Source organism: Onychostoma macrolepis, chromosome 12 (genome assembly GCF_012432095.1).
Source record: "Onychostoma macrolepis isolate SWU-2019 chromosome 12, ASM1243209v1, whole genome shotgun sequence".
Taxonomy (NCBI): domain Eukaryota; kingdom Metazoa; phylum Chordata; class Actinopteri; order Cypriniformes; family Cyprinidae; genus Onychostoma; species Onychostoma macrolepis.
The window spans coordinates 25,072,156-25,090,786 of record NC_081166.1 but is presented as its reverse complement, the minus strand read 5'-3'; the positions used below and the strand labels follow the sequence as shown (position 1 = coordinate 25,090,786).

Genomic DNA, 18,631 nt, shown 5'->3' with positions numbered 1-18,631 from the left:
AACGAGAACAGTTAAGCAACATTCAAGACCGCTTTTATGAAGCTTATTATACCTCTTGGATGGGAACAACTATTAATCATTTCATTTTATAACTATTTTAGCTGGCTCATGTGGAGGATTGGCTCACTGTCATTCTGGAATTCTCTAAAATCAGTAATGCATCACATAAAGGAGGCCTGAAATTGTTTTCTGTTCCAGATGTATATTAATTATTAAATTTGTGTAGATTATGTCGAGAAGGAATGTGTTCATACCAAGATGAATTGTGAGCTGTGTCTGTTTAATGTTATGTTCACTGCACCAGTGTCAAAATGATATACATGCTTCTGTGCCTGAGGATCAGCACCCATATAATGCAATATACAGTCTGTTGAAAATCTAGTGAGCTGCCTATACATATAAGCAGCATTTTAATGCATCATAATTTCCCAGTGTGGTCACCATAATTATTAGAAATGCATGATATGATATGATATATATAGATATATATGTATTAAATTTTTTACATTCAGTATTTAATTATGCATGCTCATTTCAAACATTTTTAAATTTTAATTGCCTTCTAAAGCTCACAAGTTATTTATTAAAGTTTTATTATTTTTTTTAATTACTATTCAGACAAAATAGTATCTAATTTTAATATCACTTATCAGCTATAACATGAAAATAATTATTGATACGTATATTGGTATGGGACAGAATTTTAGAATTGGTGCATACATAATAATTATGTTGCATTTTAAGATATTTGTATAGTTAATAATATGTAAATCAATTAGTCATTGGTAAAGATAAATAGTAGCTATACAACTGAACGTATTCATTCTTTATACATAAGATTGTTTGGCTGATTCTTGTAACATATCCTGCTTTATTTACTCTGAGACCAAATGGCAAAGAGACTCATGGAAACAAGCGAGATGGATTCAGAGTTGGGAGCAGTCAACCCAATTGTTCACGCTATACTGTAGGAATGCAGTGGTGACGCTGAAAGCCCTCTTCATGGGTCAAGATAAGTGTTTAGCAGTCACTGACTGCATATTTTGGAGATTGTTTATTATTACAATTTCTTGACTTTCTAGATACTGTTTGCACAATAAAGGAGTAGTTCTCTCTGTCCAGTTTACATCAAGGACTTTGGGTTTTTCCAAATTTCCAAAGCCCAGATTGTTTTGCATTACGTGTCTTAGATGAGATGGAAACGGGTTCTCTTCCCAAATCTTCGCTAGAGATTTGTAAAAGTACCCTTGCAAAAGAAATTCCCAAACAAGTTTACATGACAGCTCACAGAGTCAACGTCTTTGATCAGTGTAAGACAGACTCGGGCACCGAAGTGAACTAGCAGTCTGTTTGAGAGTCCAAACAGGAAGGGATCAAATGCCTTGTTTAACAAGCATAACTCTTATCACAGATGGGACTGATCCATTCTGGGGAGCCCAAATAAAACACTGTTGCTGCCTGGTGATTTTGTAAAACACTTCAGTTTTTATAGCGTGTTTATAATGTGGAAATTTTAGGTGAACTGTTTCACCAAGACATTAGCCTTTGGGTTTGGCTTTAGAGTTATTTTTCCCAATTTTAAGACTTTTGTTTACTAGGATTATCATTTATTTACTATGTATCCTTGCTTACTAAATTCCTAGTAAACTGAGACATTAAAATGGCCTTCTATTTATGGAAATACAAAGAGCACATTCTGAAACTGCTTGTGTGTTAAGTGTACTTTGGCTAGCTGTGTTCTGGGTATGTTTGTGCTCGTGCTTGGCTGAGGCCTGGTTAAAAAGTTCATCTTTTTGTTGTCTGTTGGATGAAAGTATAGAGACAGGAAGTGAGTCCGGTGAGGAATGTGCTTGGGGCTAACTGTCCTCTGGATGGAGGCCTAGGGAAACACTGTTCTCTTTAGCTTTCAGAGGGTAAACGTGAGATTTTCCCCAAGAACTACTGCTGAGGTGAATCGCTTGTGGCCTTGATCTTGAGTTCATAGCAGTATGGTGCTTTAAGCACGTCGGACAGACAAAGCAACTCTGCTGGCACGTAGCAAGCCTAATACAATGCAAAAGGCCAATAAATGTTGGAAAGAATGGAAATCAGTCTGTAAAAGGTGGTAGAATCAAGTATATTGGGACCATTCAGGAAACCCTGGCTTGTGTTGTTCGGGTCTGAGAGACCCTTGAGAGGTGGTGGGCGGAAGAGTCCCAGTGCTCACAGCGCATAATTCACTGCAGCTGTTGGAGAGTCTCTGTTTTTAAAAAATGCTGGCGCGGACTAGAGACTTTGTTATGACAAGGAAAAGAACGAGCCATTACACTACAGCTACTAACTCAACTCATCTGAGTCGAAAACCAAATGGTTGTTTTTCAAAGCAATCAAACCTGTAAATGTGGTACATCTTGGATTGTCACATTTTCATGCCTATTATGTTGAAGAGACAAAAAATATATATTTTATGTATTGGCATTGGCATTGGCATTATATACAAAAATAATCAGTAATTACATTTCCTAGTTTGTGTTTAGGTGATCCTCTCAGTTCATTTAAAACAATTTTGTAGAATCCACCCAAGAGTTTCTCGGCAAAATGAGTAATGTCATTGGCATTTTAATTTTAATACACATGTTGTGCTTAAAAATCCACACAGTTTAAGGCGTAAGTTATAGGATGAATTATTTCCCAGGATTCCAGGATTTCTGCATGCCTACTGGCTGTGGTTTCCCAGATATTGGCTTAAAGCAGCATTTAAGCTTCCTGCAGGGTCAATGACGTGGCACTATTTTATTTTTTTTTTTTGGATGAGAAGTTACATTAAACATCCAGTATGTTTATGGTTAGACATGCAGTGGGAGATAGTTTTAATTTCTACTTTAAAATGCATGTAGTTTTTTATTATTTGTGCTATTTTTCATAGTTTCAAGCAAAAATGTCATAGCGTTATCAAAATGTAGAAAAAATCTTTAAAAAACTACAAGAACCGTGACCAATTTTAAAGTGGCAAGTAATCAATAAAAGGGACTTTGAACATTTTTTGAAAATGTTTTTGAAAGTAATGATTATTTAACATTAATGCATTAAAGTTGCAATGTAACAGAAGTACCGACAGATCTATATTTTTTACATACATCCAATTGAATCTGGTTGTCGTAAAGAAAAAAAAGTAGGGCGAGGGCTTGGTTCTATCCATCAGTCAGTCTCAGCCTCAGACGTCACGCCCACGGACCGTTGGCTGAACATCTAATACTGTACATATGGCACACAAAATTCGAAACACTTCGGAAGTTTCAAAGTCGTCATCTGATTGGTTGAATTATACCGGATTTCCGTGTGTCATGATACTGTGTGTGAACGCAGAATGAAGATTACCAGTATGAGCACGTACGAGCTCAGAACGCAGTGACGTAAAACGTCTTCTCCGGGCCAATCCAGAGCCATTGAAATTCAAAATTCAATCATAACATTCTGACGCAGATGACGCATTTACTCAGTGCAGTGTAGTTTGGTTTGAAGCCGAATAATGCGATATGTCTGGGCCAAAAGCGTTGCATGAATGTGAACATTTGACACAGAAATGAAAACATCAACAAAAACACTGACCACATATACCCCTCCATACAACACCGGAAGGTACAGCCATTTAGAGGTACTTCCTGGTTAATGATCTCACAAAATATACTGGTAATTTAAAACTGATGTGTGAATGGTGCTTTACCGGTAAAAAGCCTTTGTGAACAGCACATTTTTGTATTTACAAAAAGTTGTTCCGGTAATTTTATGGCAATTTACTGGTATTACTGTGTGAAAGAGGCTATTAAACGCTTATCAGGATCAACTAAAAACTGGATTTTCAAAAGTATGTGAAATACTGTATGTTAAGTTAGCAGCATAAACTTTTAAAAATATGTCCAAGAGTTTTACACACCGGTCTGTTATTGCCTTTATTTTACAAATTGTCATTGTTTATTTTTTTCTTGCTGTTTGTTTAAAATGTTTAGTATGTCTTTTGTAATCTTTTATCAAAATGTCTCACAAAACTTACTCTTCTTTTGAAACAACCGTCCTTTTCTGCTGATGTCACATGTGCAATAGCCAATGTGGCCTAACATTTTTGATTTTGATATTTTTGATAACATAAAAATTTTTGTCACCAGTGTCAATATCACAAAAAAATAATCCTAGCCTAAATTAAAAACAAACAAATTCAAGCTGACCGAAGATAAGTAAAGAGTCAGTGATTAAATAAGAATAACAAACTAATTACAAGCAATGGAACAAAAAACTACAACAAATAAATAAGAAATGCAACATTGTATAAAGCAATCAGATGTATAAAAACACTGCATATTCTTCACTGTGTAAATTAAATATATATTTCTTCTTATTAAAGTTACAAAAGTGATTTAGTCAAGAGTAGTGAGAGATTTTCTCTCTCTTGTTGTTTGATTAACATGAATGACAGACAGCAGGAATATTAGACTGCTGTCACTTTAAGAGCTGCCCGGATCCAATACATTTTTAAACAAGTGTTTTCTTTCTCAGCTGTTTGATTTCACTTAAGACCTAAATTACTGTGTTTACGAGGATGCTTGCAAAGACAGTAAGGCATTTAAACATTTAAAGATTTAAACATACAAGTTTCCACGTCCCTAAACATGATGTGGGACAAAAGCGGCCAAGGTTCCCAGTCTTTCTGCCGTCAGTCTGAAGGTCTGGCTACACAAGACTGTCCATTAGTTGTTGACTGAATGGAGGCGGATTCGAATGCGAGTTTACAGTCAATTATACAAAAGGGGCAGAGTTTAAGCAAACAAAATGATTGGAGAAGTCCTGGATGCGTCATTGGAAAGAAGTCTGTTTTAAAGATTTTCTTTTTTTAAATAGGTAGTATAAGGGGCCTTGTACATTAGGCACGTTTGCTGTGGCCCAAGCCTGAGTGTGATTGTTCCTGGCACCCACCTAACCCCAAACAACCCCCCACCCACAGCAGCATTGGCCTGGTTTCATACTAACTTGATTCTTCCAAACCCTGGTGCATTTGCGTTCATCTTCACAAACGTCATCACAAACGTGTACGGCGCATGATAGAAAAGAGAATGTTGGTGAATATATTGCATTTTTTCATTGATTTGGTGTTATTATGCGTGGCAAAGTGAACGGCACTTGCGTTTACTGTATGTGTGTCGCATGAAGGCTTGCAAACTGACTGTTTTGAGGAGACAGCTGATTGTGAGCCATTCATTTGCCACTCTGATTGCTCTCACTATACGCCTATACCTCACTATATGCAGTGTAACAGCAGTACACTGAATGCTAACTCTTGAGCATATCCAAAGTAAATTATCACCACTGTCATCCCTTACATGTGTTTTGTTGAACTAATGATATCATTATCAGCTAAAATGCCTGTGCATATTAATTTACTTCCTGACCAAGTGTGCACCCGAGTCTGAGTTGCTTTCACATTCACTTGAAACGTGCCACAGTTCCACTGCACCCAAACTCAGACCATCTCCTTCAGGTAGTCTCGGGTTCGGTACTCTGGTGTGCTTCCGGGTCCACATGACAGCTTTCACATTGATATTTTTTCATGCAAACCACTCCCTGTTTCGAACTAACCTGCCAGTGTGAAAACCCCCTAAATGACACATATGCATAGATAAGATCTAAAACATGCATTTATAAAATAGATAAATTGTAAACATTACATTTTACATGTGCATTTTACACTTACAATTATCTATTATATGCCCCCAAAGCAGATAATCTCCAGTATGTCTGGTTTTAAATGGGAGACTCTTAAATTGAACACTCATATTGATGGATCCTTATCCCAGTAAACAGAGCCAAGAAAGGCAGCTGCCGATAATGGTTTCTCAATACACTGTCGAGTCCAGCTTTTGGTGGATAGTGCGTATGTTGATGGTATGTACCCTCCATCCACAGATAATCTGGAGAAAGCGTGCATTCTTCCAGACTGACTCACACTCAGCTGGGACATGTGAACGATGTGCCACAATCTGCAGACAAACTGCAAGCTTTGTTTATCGTTTTTAATGGTTTCCGTTAACTCTCTTTATGGGTCAAAGACAAAGGATTTCCGAATTGATGAAAGGAAAAATCTTGTAAAACTCAGTTTGTGCCAGCCAAGTTCATGGAAGGGTAATCTTTGTAGTCTATTCATGTTGGTTTCATACTTTTTTGGGGAAATGTTTATTCCATTTTTAATAATAGGTTTGATTTAAGGTATTTTGGTCATGCAACGTGAGAAGAATGATTTTTTGCTCATTGTTGCTTCAAATTTGCTGCTTAACATAAATGAGGCCCAATTACTCTAAAAATGGCAAATGGTGCAACCAATTAAAAGTTATAAATAGTATCTTCCTTGTACCTTGACTGAATGCCATAAGTATTTTTTATGTAAATACGTGTTTTTAATTATTTTCAAACTATTATTTCAAATATATTTTAAAGTTAAAAGTATTTTTACTAATCATGAATATTTTGAGGAGTTATTCCACCAGATATCTGAAACCCAAACCTACTTTGCCACATTTTAAAAGGTTTAAAATATCTGATATTAAAAGACACTAATAAAAAAAAAAAAAAAAACCTTACTGATCTTGAAATACAGTTATGAGGATCTAGAGGAGTCCAATAACTTGGCTTCCATTATGTTGGTTACACCACAATGACTTTAATTTGGTAGACAAAATTTTGTGAAATACAATATTATATTTTAAAACAAAAATACTTTACCTTCGTAAGTCACAAAAAAAGTATATGTGTGCGTGTATTATTATTATTATTATTATTTACACTGAACAAAATTATAAACGCAACACTTTTGTTTTTGCCCCCATTTTTCATGAGCTGAACTCAAAGATCTAAGACTTTTTCTATGTGCACATAAGGCCTATTTCTCTCAAATATTGTTCACAATTCTGTCTAAATCTGTGTTAGTGAGTACTTCTCCTTTGCCGAGATACTCCATCCACCTCACAGGTGTGACATATCAAGATGCTGATTAGACAGCATGATTATTGCACAGGTGTGCCTTAGGCTGGCCACAATAAAAGGCCACTCTAAAATGTGCAGTTTTACTGTATTGGGGGGGGTCCGAAAACCCGAAAAAAGTCAGTATCTGGTGTGACCACCATTTGCCTCACGCAGTGCAACACATCTCCTTCGCATAGAGTTGATCAGGTTGTTGATTGTGGCCTGTGGAATGTTGGTCCACTCCTCTTCAATGGCTGTGCGAAGTTGCTAGATATTGGCAGGAACTGGAACACGCTGTCGTATACGCCGATCCAGAGCATCCCAAACATGCTCAATGGGTGACGATGTCCGGTGAGTATGGTGGCCATGCAAGAACTGGGATGTTTTCAGCTTCCAGGAATTGTGTACAGATCCTTGCAACATGGGGCCGTGCATTATCATGCTGCAACATGAGGTGATGGTCGTGGATGAATGGCACAACAATGGGCCTCAGGATCTCGTCACAGTATCTCTGCATTCAAAATGCCATCAATAAAATGCACCTGTGTTCGTTGTCCATAACATACACCTGCCCATACCATAACCCCACTGCCACCATGGGCTACTCGATCCATAACGTTGACATCAGCAAACCGCTCACCCACACGACGCCATACACACTGTCTGCCATCTGCCCTGTACAGTGAAAACCGGGATTCATCCATGAAGAGAACACTTCTCCAAAGTGCCAGACGCCATCGAATGTGAGCATTTGTGAGCACTCAAGTCGGTTACTATGACGACAGTCAGGTCGAGACCCCAATGAGGACGACGAGCATGCAGATGAGCTTCCCTGAGATGGTTTCTGACAGTTTGTGCAGAAATTCTTTGGTTATGCAAACCGATTGTTGCAGCAGCTGTCCGGGTGGCTGGTCTCAGATGATCTTGGAGGTGAAGATGCTGGATGTGGAGTTCCTGGGCTGGTGTGGTTACACGTGGTCTGCGATTGTGAGGCCAGTTGGATGTACTGCCAAATTCTCTGAAATGCCTTTGGAGATGGCTTATGGTAGAGAAATGAACATTCAATTCACGGGCAACAGCTCTGGTGGACATTCCTGCAGTCAGCATGCCAGTTGCACGCTCCCTCAAAACTTGCGACATCTGTGGCATTGTGCTGTGTGATACAACTGCACATTTTAGAGTGGTCTTTTATTGTGGCCAGCCTAACGCCCGCTTCACACCGCAAGCGTGAGCAGTGCGTATTTTTTTTGGCGCCCATGTTAACAAATGAGTGCATTCACACCGGGAACAGGAGCAGCACATGAGCATCAAGCAGGAGCGTTGCGTGAGCAGCGCTGGTTTCAGCGCCGAGTCTATTTTTGCTGCGCCGCTCACGCTCAATTAAAGTGACAGTACACTTTTGATGAACAAAATAAATATTTCACACAAAAGGTGCTAAAAATGCACATAATAAGCATGTCTAGTGTGTTTTAAGACGAATTGGAGTATGTCAGGAAAGAAAATGAACAATCAAAAATATGTATAGAAGATTTACCCATTTTAACTTGTTTTTCATTTTTAATTGCCATAAGAAAATTATAACTTAAAGCATTTTATCAAACTCACAACGAACAATTCATCTTGCTCAGGATCTTAAGTTACAATGGAGTATATACAGTAGGCCTACATAAGAAATTCATTATTCATTCATTATTGACAGCTTATATAAGAAATGGAGATTATGGGTAAAAGTATATTATTAAAAAAAACAATAAAAAAAAACAGTATATACAGCACTTTCTATATTTGAGTATGACTGAAACAACACGATAGAAGCTGTTTTTGTTGTATACGATTTACAAGCGAATCCCCAAGACTTCAAAACTTTCAAGTTTATAACTGACCAACTTCTAAAAACTAATTTATAGTTGTCTTTGTAAAGAAATATATCGCTTTGGAGCCGCTGCTGTGACGCTCAACAAATGCTTCCAGTGTGAATACTCTGACGAGTCTGCAGCTGCAGTGATGCTGTAGTTACACTGACGTGACGCTGCCGCGAAGCTCACGCTTGCGGTGTGAAACGGGCGTAAGACACACCTGCGCAATAATCATGCTGTCTAATCAGCATCTTGATATGCCACACCTGTGAGGTGGATGGAGTATCTCGACAAAGGAGAAGTGCTCACTAACACAGATTTAGACAGATTTGTGAACAATATTTGAGAGAAATAGGCCTTTTGTGTACATAGAAAAAGTCTTAGATCTTTGAGCTTAGCTCATGAAAAATGGGGGCAAAAACAAAAGTGTTGCGTTTATAATTTTGTTCAGTGTATATTATTATTATATATTTTTAATCGAGTGGTCGTGAATTGAGAATCTTGGACTTCAGTGTCTTTTATTTCATTTGATGAAGCACCAATAATTGCATGATCTGATATTTCCTCTTGCATCTACATTATGGGGATAAGAATTATGTTTTTTGATTAGTCATCTGTGCATTCCTACACTGTAAAACATGATCGTGATTTTAACGGTAAAAAACTGTGAAAATGCTACAGTAAAAACCTGTTAAATGGTTAACGGTAAGTTCCTGTAAAAGTTAGAGGGAAAAAACGCAAACTGATGTTCCCAGAATTCCCTGCGTTGCATTTCAAATTTTCTTTGAATTTGTTGTTTTTTCTTTGAAATAACTATGTTTCTTCTTAGTTTTTTCTTACCAGTTACGTTTATTAGGGTTGTATGTTACATCTAATGTTGTTAAATTAATGTTTATTGCATATTTCAGTTTAATGAGTCTCACCATGATGGTGTTTAGTGCTTGTGTGAATGACACGGTGCACTTTCTATATATGTTATTGTTTAAAAGCTGTTTGTGATGGGCTTTGGTTCATCATGTGACTTTCTCATCACCACCTGCATTTGGTGGTTATCAGTGTATTTCAAAGGTACAAAACAGATTTCAGTACTTCAATAGGTTGGTGTATTAACATTATATCAGTTAATGAAATTACAGTATTTAACTGTAAATTTAAGTTAAAACCGTAAAACCTAAAATGTTGTTACCGCATGTTTTACAGTAGAATTCCGGCAACCAAAGCTGCTGTTTTTTTTACCGTAAATTTTACGGAATTTTTTTACAGTGTTGGTATGAAATGCTATTGTGGAAATTGTGTCATTGTACGTCATTAAATGTTGCAAACCTCTGTGCTCATGGTTGCTAACACAATGTAATATGGACTCTAGAGGCTTTAAAATGTTTGTAATTTGTGATGCGTTTAACTTGCCACTGTTTATGCATGCAAAAACCATCAGACCATCAGTATTCTGCTGTTTGCATTATGCAACATTTCCATGACATCAGTTTGAAAGATCATGATATTGTAGCCAACAGTTATGAGGTCAGCAAATCCAGTTGGAGCCTTGGACCCAGCAGCATCACACATCTGTGCGATTGTTTGGTGGTTTCCAGGTAACAGCGGGCCGTTGTTCCCGCAGAGGTCCATTGAACCAGCATAATGACATATTTAATAGATACGTTTTCCATCATAAGCAATTTAAAGTGCGCAAATAAAAGATAGAGTCCCTCTGAAGCAAACTTGTGTCAAGTGCCAGAATTCCTAAAGAACTGAATGGGATCTCATTAATTCTCAGTTCATGGGTAACTCCCACCTGTAACTGAACAACCCTTGTTTTTGCAGGCTAGAACTTTGACCATTAAGATTCCACTGCCATAAGTAAGATCAGGAGTGCTAATAATATATAATAATGTTAACAGTTGTGACAGAGCAGGATTAAACCACAGTGTTTTTTCTATTTAAGAATCTACTTAAGTCAGAAGCTAAGCAAGGAGGCATATTATACCTGGAGCTGTCCGTTAGGATTCCCATTCATTTTAATTAATGAGCACTCCTGAAAACTGATATGATAAAAAAAATGATCATGGTTTATGTGGAGAATATAGTGTTGAGTTGTAATAAAAAAGGCACATTTTTATTGACTCATTGTTTAAAAAAGTCCACTCAAAAATGAAAATTAGCTGAAAATGTACTCACCCTCAGGCCATCTAAGATGTAGATGAGTTTGTTTCTTCATCAGAACAGATTTAAAGAAAGCATTACATCACTTGCTCACCAATGGATCCTCTGCAGTGAATGGGTGCCGTCAGAATGAGAGTCAAAACAGCTGAAAACATCACAGTAAACCACAAGTAATCTCCAGTCCAACAACATTGCGTTGTCCAGTGAATGTATTTAATTATTATTGTATTTAAGTTATTAGATAATAGTGTTTGTTTGTTTTTTTGTTTTTTGTTTTTAATTTAGCGTACCTGCTGTATTGGATATGTAATTGTGCATTTGTCCTATTGTTACATTTAGATGTCATCCAGCTGCCCTTAAGAACAATGTCCATATACTGATAAACTGTAACTCGTTTACATATAAGTTTAGCGTGTAGAGGATTGTTATGCATCACCCAACAGACTATTATGGGAATCAAATGGAAACAATTAACAATTAAGTTGTAATGGCACAAAAAATTTAAATTATGAAAGGGTAAACATTTTTTAAACATTTTATCTACAGGCCACATTAATCCTAATAAAATGCCATTAACTACATTGATATAATAATGCGTCTTGGCAATGTAATTTGAATACATTTTCTGAAACACTGAATGTTTCATAATGACAAATAAAGTACAGATACGTAGTTACAGAGAGAGGTATCTAAAAGGCAATTACACTCAACATTTTATAAACCTGAAAACATGTCATAATAGCAACAGTTACAATGCAGTGAGACTGAATTATTTCACTCAGTTTCAGGTTGTGATGATTTATGAAATTTATTCTATTGCTCTTAGGCTGTGGAATTATTAAATAACAACAACAATATTTTCATTTACGTGTTTACACTCACACACACACAAATACAAACACGTTTTATTATCTAAATGGCGATATTCCATAAATGACTTATGTTTTTATACTGAGCTAATTATAAATACTATAACAAAACCCTAACCCTCAAAGAAAATTTTATGTATTTTTAGGATTTTTAAAAATGTGGATGTCCCTGGATATCCCCAAAATGTATTTTGTTTTGTTTTTCTTTCCATTATGTACATTACAATTTTGTGATTCCCAAATTCTCTTTTAGTATTTAAAATGATTATGAAAATGAAAGTAATTAATTTAACTGCCATTGGCTGTCATTTGAAAATAATTATTGCCTTATCAATAATATCAGTGCATCCTGAAAATGCATTGAATAAAACAGTTATCATCCTGTAAATACAAACTCAGTATAATCAACAATAAATAAACTTATATACATTTATAAATATATTTATAATAATTAGGGGTGTCAACGTTAACGCGTTAACGCATGCGATTAATAAAAAATTTTTTAACGCGTTAATATATTTTTAACACAGATTAATCGCTTGATAAGGTTTGACCCTAACTTCTTCCCGTCATTGCAGCGCGGAAGGTTATCATTGTGTGATAAGGGGACAGCACCTGTGTTGCCAGGGTAACGATAGCGGCACAAGTGGTTTAGTTTGAAAATACAGTCGCGGGAAAAATTACAGAGCCGTGGCTGGTTGCGGTTTTTTGGGCTAATTTTTTAATGTACCGCGGCCGCCCAAAGATCCTTTTACTAATATGTATTATACTTGGAATGTATCCCTGGCAGCTTAAGAACGGAGAGGCGGTTGTAACATCAAACAACGTGAGTTTCAGCAGAGCATACATGTTAAGGCTTTTACACAGCAGAAATAAACATGACAACAGCCACTATAGATTATATAAAATAATAAACACACGATTACGATGGATATGGTCTGTATGTGATTTTCTTGAGTTGAATGTGTACATCTGAATTGTTAATTTGTGCAGCGATATAAAAGGCTATAAATAGCATATTTTAACAACAGTAAACGACCAAATTCCACATGTGATCGCAAAAGGAAGTTATTACAAACACTTGATGGTGGTTTGAAGTGAGTTCCTAGTAAAAGTGCACTATTAATCTCATAAATTGTCTTATGAAGCATGATGCTAATGTTATCTCTAATGCAGCTGCAGAACAGGTCCAATTCTTCTTTATAATGTATTTTGTCATAATACCTAAGGTCGCAAGAAAATGTTTTGTTGTATTTATTTAGAAATACTTTTGATAATAGTTGGGTAAATGTATACTGGGATTGAAGAGATGTGGCTTGGTAAACGTTTTATTGCCAGTTTAAATGGCTGAATAAAAACAAAAGAATAATGATAAAACAATAATAAGGATTATGTCTCATATCTGGCGGAAGTGTGAAAGGTTCTGTTTCCTTAAACTAGTTTGTCATGCATTTCTTTTTCAACACATTTACAGGTAAATCCTAGTATTTTACATTGCAATTCCACAGTCCATGACTGTGATTAACGCGATTCAATTTTTTAATCGATTGACAGCACTAATAATAATACATTTATATACATTTATAAACTGGAATTATTCTGTTTCTAGATGCATTGCCAGGAATCATAATACACCCTAATATAAGCTGACATAAGTGGAGGAAATGAACTAAGATGAGTGCTGTTTAGCTTTCCCATAATGGTGTGAGATATTACATGAAGATTATGTTCTTTATAAAACGCAAAACCCATTTATAAAAGCCTCCTCTCATACCGGTGTAGCCTATTCAGACTCCGTAACCTGGTGGCCTTCTTTGCTTACAGTGAGGTTAACCGCCAACCTTGCATGAGAGGATGTTGGCAGCGCTACGTTCTTTAACTTTGCACTTTGCTCCGAAGGGAAGAAATCTAGTAACAAAGAAGACATTTGGGCCACTAATCTGCTTTGGGGAAGCGTTCCCTGAACACAGCCCATCTTGGAAAAGAATGAATGTTTTACCTGTGCCAGCAATTCATAGATATGTTTTTATATTCACTGTATGTGATGACGGACAAAGTCTTGACATTTATCTATAGAGCTGAGCATTTTGTTGATTTATTCTTGTGTTCCATAAGGCTTTGGCTGATGTTGGCACGCTGCGCTAAGCAGTAAGACATTAAGTGCCAAGTAAAAATCATGTCAACTATGAAAAGATATCTGTCTTTGAAGCTATTATACAGAAGTTGGCGTGAAGAACAGTGAAGAGCAGTTGCCTGACCTCCCAAGTGTAGTTATGATGAAAAATATCTTAAATGTACCTTTCTGTGGGCAAACCCCTTATGTGTGGTAAAATCACAGTAACTCACTGCCTTGTGTGGCTTATTGCTTTTATAAAATGGCAATGACAGCTATAGAATAAATTACACCAGCGTTTTTCATTTATTACAAGTACCTTGGTGCAGTAGAAGTAAGCTGATGTGCAGTCACAGGCGTACATTTATTATCTATTTGACAATGGCTTCTAATGATGCCTATCCTATCAAACATGATAGAAAAATATTGTGAAGATGAAATACGTAAACGGAATAGTTGACATAAAAAATTTAATTCTGTCATCATTTACTCACTCTCTTGTCATACCAAACTTGTGTGACTTTCTTGATTCACTCTTAAAAATAAAGGTCCATCACAGTGAAGCCATAGAAGAACAATTTTGGTTCCTCAAAGAACCTTTCAGAAAACTATTTTTAAAATAACATTTTCTTTCTTTGTGTGAAGAACATTTTTAGTAATCTAAAGAACCTATTTCCACTTAAAATAACCTTTTTGGGATGGAAAGGTTCCAATATTCTTAATGGAACCTTAGATGGCAATAAAGAACCTTAATGTTTAACAGTCTTCGGTTGGAGTCTGAAACGTTCAATAGTAAGACCTTTGACTATCTGTTCCACAGCTTATTTTGGCCAAGACCTGACCATCTGATCGACACTGAATCTTTCAAATATTTAATGCCTATTTAATGCCACAAACCTGGGAAACTTTGGCAAGACCAATAATTAGTTAGTTAGAAGTGCTCACAATATCAACCCAGTAACTAGTGATGCACTGAAATGAATTTTGCACAGAAACTCAGAAATTGAAGTTAAAGTTTTCATTTAGCCAAAACTCAAATAAGCTGAAAATAAAGGTATCGGTGATTAAATTTGTGTAATTAAACTGTTCTCAGGTGATAAATTAAACCAGTCGTAGTTCTTTGGCGATGGGTCTCTTCTCAGTATTTTAGCAGAACAAATTTTGCATATTGCTACTCTAGTATAATTTTTGGTCATGGTGAAGTGTTGATATATGTATGATATGTATGTATGATTTGTGTGTGTTTTGCTGTTTTATTTTCTGTTGCCAAAACATGATTTTGTGAAGCCTGTGAACCAACTACTGAAATTGACATGTACATTACATTGATGGTCCAAAATGACTTTGCATTCAAGGTATATATTTCACAGTTTCTTGCATTTCCTGGAAATTGGACCCATGATGACTTTGCTGTTGTTAGCGCGACGCTCTGCTGTTTGATCTACAGGAATGTGAAAAGTTGTGTATTGGTCGAGCAATCTGATTGGATTTTCACAAGTGTTTTCAAGTTTTGTGTGCAATATCAAACAGTGAGAAAACAAACTGTGGGTGTCCAGACCACCCTTGTCATTGGTACACGGTGGCCACACATCAAAAGTTTTGAGCAAGATGGAGTTAAATGGTCAAATTCTGTTCTTTTTTTTTTTTTGAGAAGGTTATGGTGTTTATGAAAAGTTTCCTGAGGTCTTTCCACAGTCTCATAAATCCATTAGATCCTGTTTGGGTTTGTTTCTTGGCCAATCACAGAAAAATGAGTAATTCTGTTTTCTCTCTGAACGTAGTTAACTTGTAGAGTTCAGTTTGTTCTCAGGGCTTCCAGAGGTTCCTCCACTGGATAGCACGTCTTAGCGGTAAAGCAGGACTGGTTTAGTCGGTGCCTGTGGTTTGAGCAATTTATAGTCAATCTGCTCTGAAAAAAACTCTCCCTGTAATTCATTGGATATAAATAAACACGTCACATTTGCCTGGATTACAGTAGACGCACATTTTAAAGCTTGGGCCAACAAGACTATGCCTGCATCTCTCAATGTAGGTCATGTTCCTGATCTGGAGAAACCTGAACTAAAAAATTTGTAGACATCTATCGACAGCTGCATTTTGTGGTTTTGAAGTCTTTAAACAACATCCAAATTTGCTGAACAAGTCATGGTTTTGTGTTTTATTGATTAACTTAAATCATATGTTCTTGGAAAACCAATGTCAGTTTACTTGTTTGATGTGGGTTACATTTACATTTTCACATTTAGCAGATGTTTTTGTACAAAACCGTGAATTTAGTGTATATATATATATCAGTTTGTGGAAAATCATATTCATTACTTGCTGTTGGTAGTCCCATGATCTTTCCCAAATCAGTTGATGAAAAGCTAATAATTAAATTGAATATCCAATTTAAATAAATCTGGCTGCACAATTAATTGTAATAAAAATAAAATCTTAAAAGCTTAGTGTGAATATCAAATTAAAGGCTGTGATTTATAGTCTGTATTCTGCCAAAATAAAAGCTTGAAGATATGAACGTTTGAAAGTGAAGATATTAAGACGTGAATATTAATGTTGTAACTTGCAGTGTTAAAGAAAATAATTCATAAAAATGTATACAAATAATTTATTAAATCTTTATTATATAAATATTAAATAAATGTCAAGTATTCATTTGTTATTTTATAGCACAATTGTAAGTTACAACAGTAATGTATTTTTGTCTGTTTTATTTTATAACTTTTATATTTTAAGTCTAATTATCAAATATTTTAAGATAAAAACAATCAAAATAAGGACTCAAAATGCTAAAAAATGATTACTTGCATGTCATGTGACCATTAGCAAACCATGAACATGCAAATGTGACATTAAATTATTGAAATATTAACTTAAGATCTCAAGTAAATATTTTATGTCTAACTGGTTTAGCTGACAAAAAGTCTGGAAAGCCTGATCTTCAAGAAGAACTGTAGGAACCACTAGATGGGGTTCAAATGAACCCACAGCTTTACCCACTGCACCACACAATCTACATTAAAAAGATACACTTCATTTAAACCTTCTAAATGTAGTATCACAAAATGTATTACAATACTGCATAAACCTTTAGAAAGTATAATGCATTGATTTTTCTACAGAGGCAACTTGCTGCAAATGGACAGGAAAATGACCCGCGCCCTGCCTAAATTGCACAGACATTTTTCCACCCAAGGCCATGTGGAAGAATGTGTTGATATGAATTGCTGATTTTGTTAATACGCCAGCATAAGTGATTCCTGATGTTACGCTTTTTCTGAAATGTCCCATTCTTCTCCACAGCTGCCACGGAGGGGCGAGTCAACGGAGGTGAGGACTTCTTTCAAAAGGTAAAGAAAACCACACTGCTTTGGCAACCGCATGCAGCGGTCGAAAATAGGTTAGCATCATGTTGCATGTGTAATTATTTCTGCTGAAGGACATACTGCAATTAGTGCTGCACGATACAGCAATGCAACAGCTTTGCGGTTCTCAAGCCTCAAAATACTACCATTGCGGTAATAGAATAAATATGGGACTTCCAAAACTAGCGTTGTATGTCCAGTATTTGCTCAGGCAAATTTGAATCAATATGATGTATTCGGCAACATAAAGAGGCTCACTTGATTTTCTCATTTGTGTAAATGCAAATATTGTGTCTGTTACAGTTTAGCATACCAATCTCGAGAGGAAATGACAGCACATTCTTGGTCAAATATAAGAAGCATATTTAGAAAACTGTACTGTTACAAAAACACGGGGTCTTAATTCAGTTTTCTATGAAAATGGCTTGTGATTAACAATGTTTTGTAGAAACTGTTTAATAATATATAATGTATGAGACACACGTCTTGTATTGTGAATATAGTCACTCTGCTGTGCATTGTGCCTAACATTCTTTAAAGGGAAATAAGAATTCTGTCATTCCAAATGTTTTTCTCTCTGTTCTTCAGAACACAAAAGGAGATAATATAATGAATGTTAAATCTGGGTGAATTCAATACAATTGCAGTACATTGCGACACATTTAAAGGAATAGTTTACCAAAAAAATTTTATTTAGACTGAGGCCGTTCAAAATCTAGATGAGTTTGTTTTTTTCATCTGAACAGATTGGAGAAATTGAAATGAAAAATTTAGCATTACATCACTTGTTCACCAATGGATCCTCTGCAGTGAATGGGTGCCGTCAGAATGAGAGGCCAAACAACTGATAAAAACATCACAATAATCTACAAGTAATCCACACCACTCCAGTCCATCAAATAGCATCTTGTGAACTAAAAAGCTGCATGTTTGTAATAAACAAATCCATTATCAAGGCGTTTTAACTTTAACCATAATCCATAATAATGCTTCCTCCGGTGAAAAAGTCCATCCCCTGTTGTCCTCTCACATTAAAATCCACCAACATATATGTTTAGAACTGTTCTGCAATGTTAAACAGCAATGTAAATGGTGCTTGATCTGAGAATATTTCTCTCCTAAATCAGAAGACTCGTATTAGACTAGATGACTCATATTACAGCTGGTTTTTGACCATTAAGATGGTTAAAAACGTCATAATAATGGATTTGTTTATTACAAATATGCATGGATTACTTACATTACTTGTGGATTATTGTGATTTGTGGATTGTGATTATCT

At 35.9% G+C, this 18,631-nt stretch overlaps 1 protein-coding gene across 1 annotated transcript in view; it reads left to right on the top strand.

Moving 5' to 3' along the window:
- The window catches only part of bicc1b (BicC family RNA binding protein 1b), a 96,197-nt gene that overhangs the window by 2,003 nt on the left and 75,563 nt on the right, over positions 1-18,631 (top strand). The window contains exon 2 of the mRNA XM_058793980.1: positions 17,289-17,335. Within this exon, the coding sequence (XP_058649963.1) occupies positions 17,289-17,335 (47 nt within the window). The remainder of the gene's footprint in view (positions 1-17,288; positions 17,336-18,631) is intronic.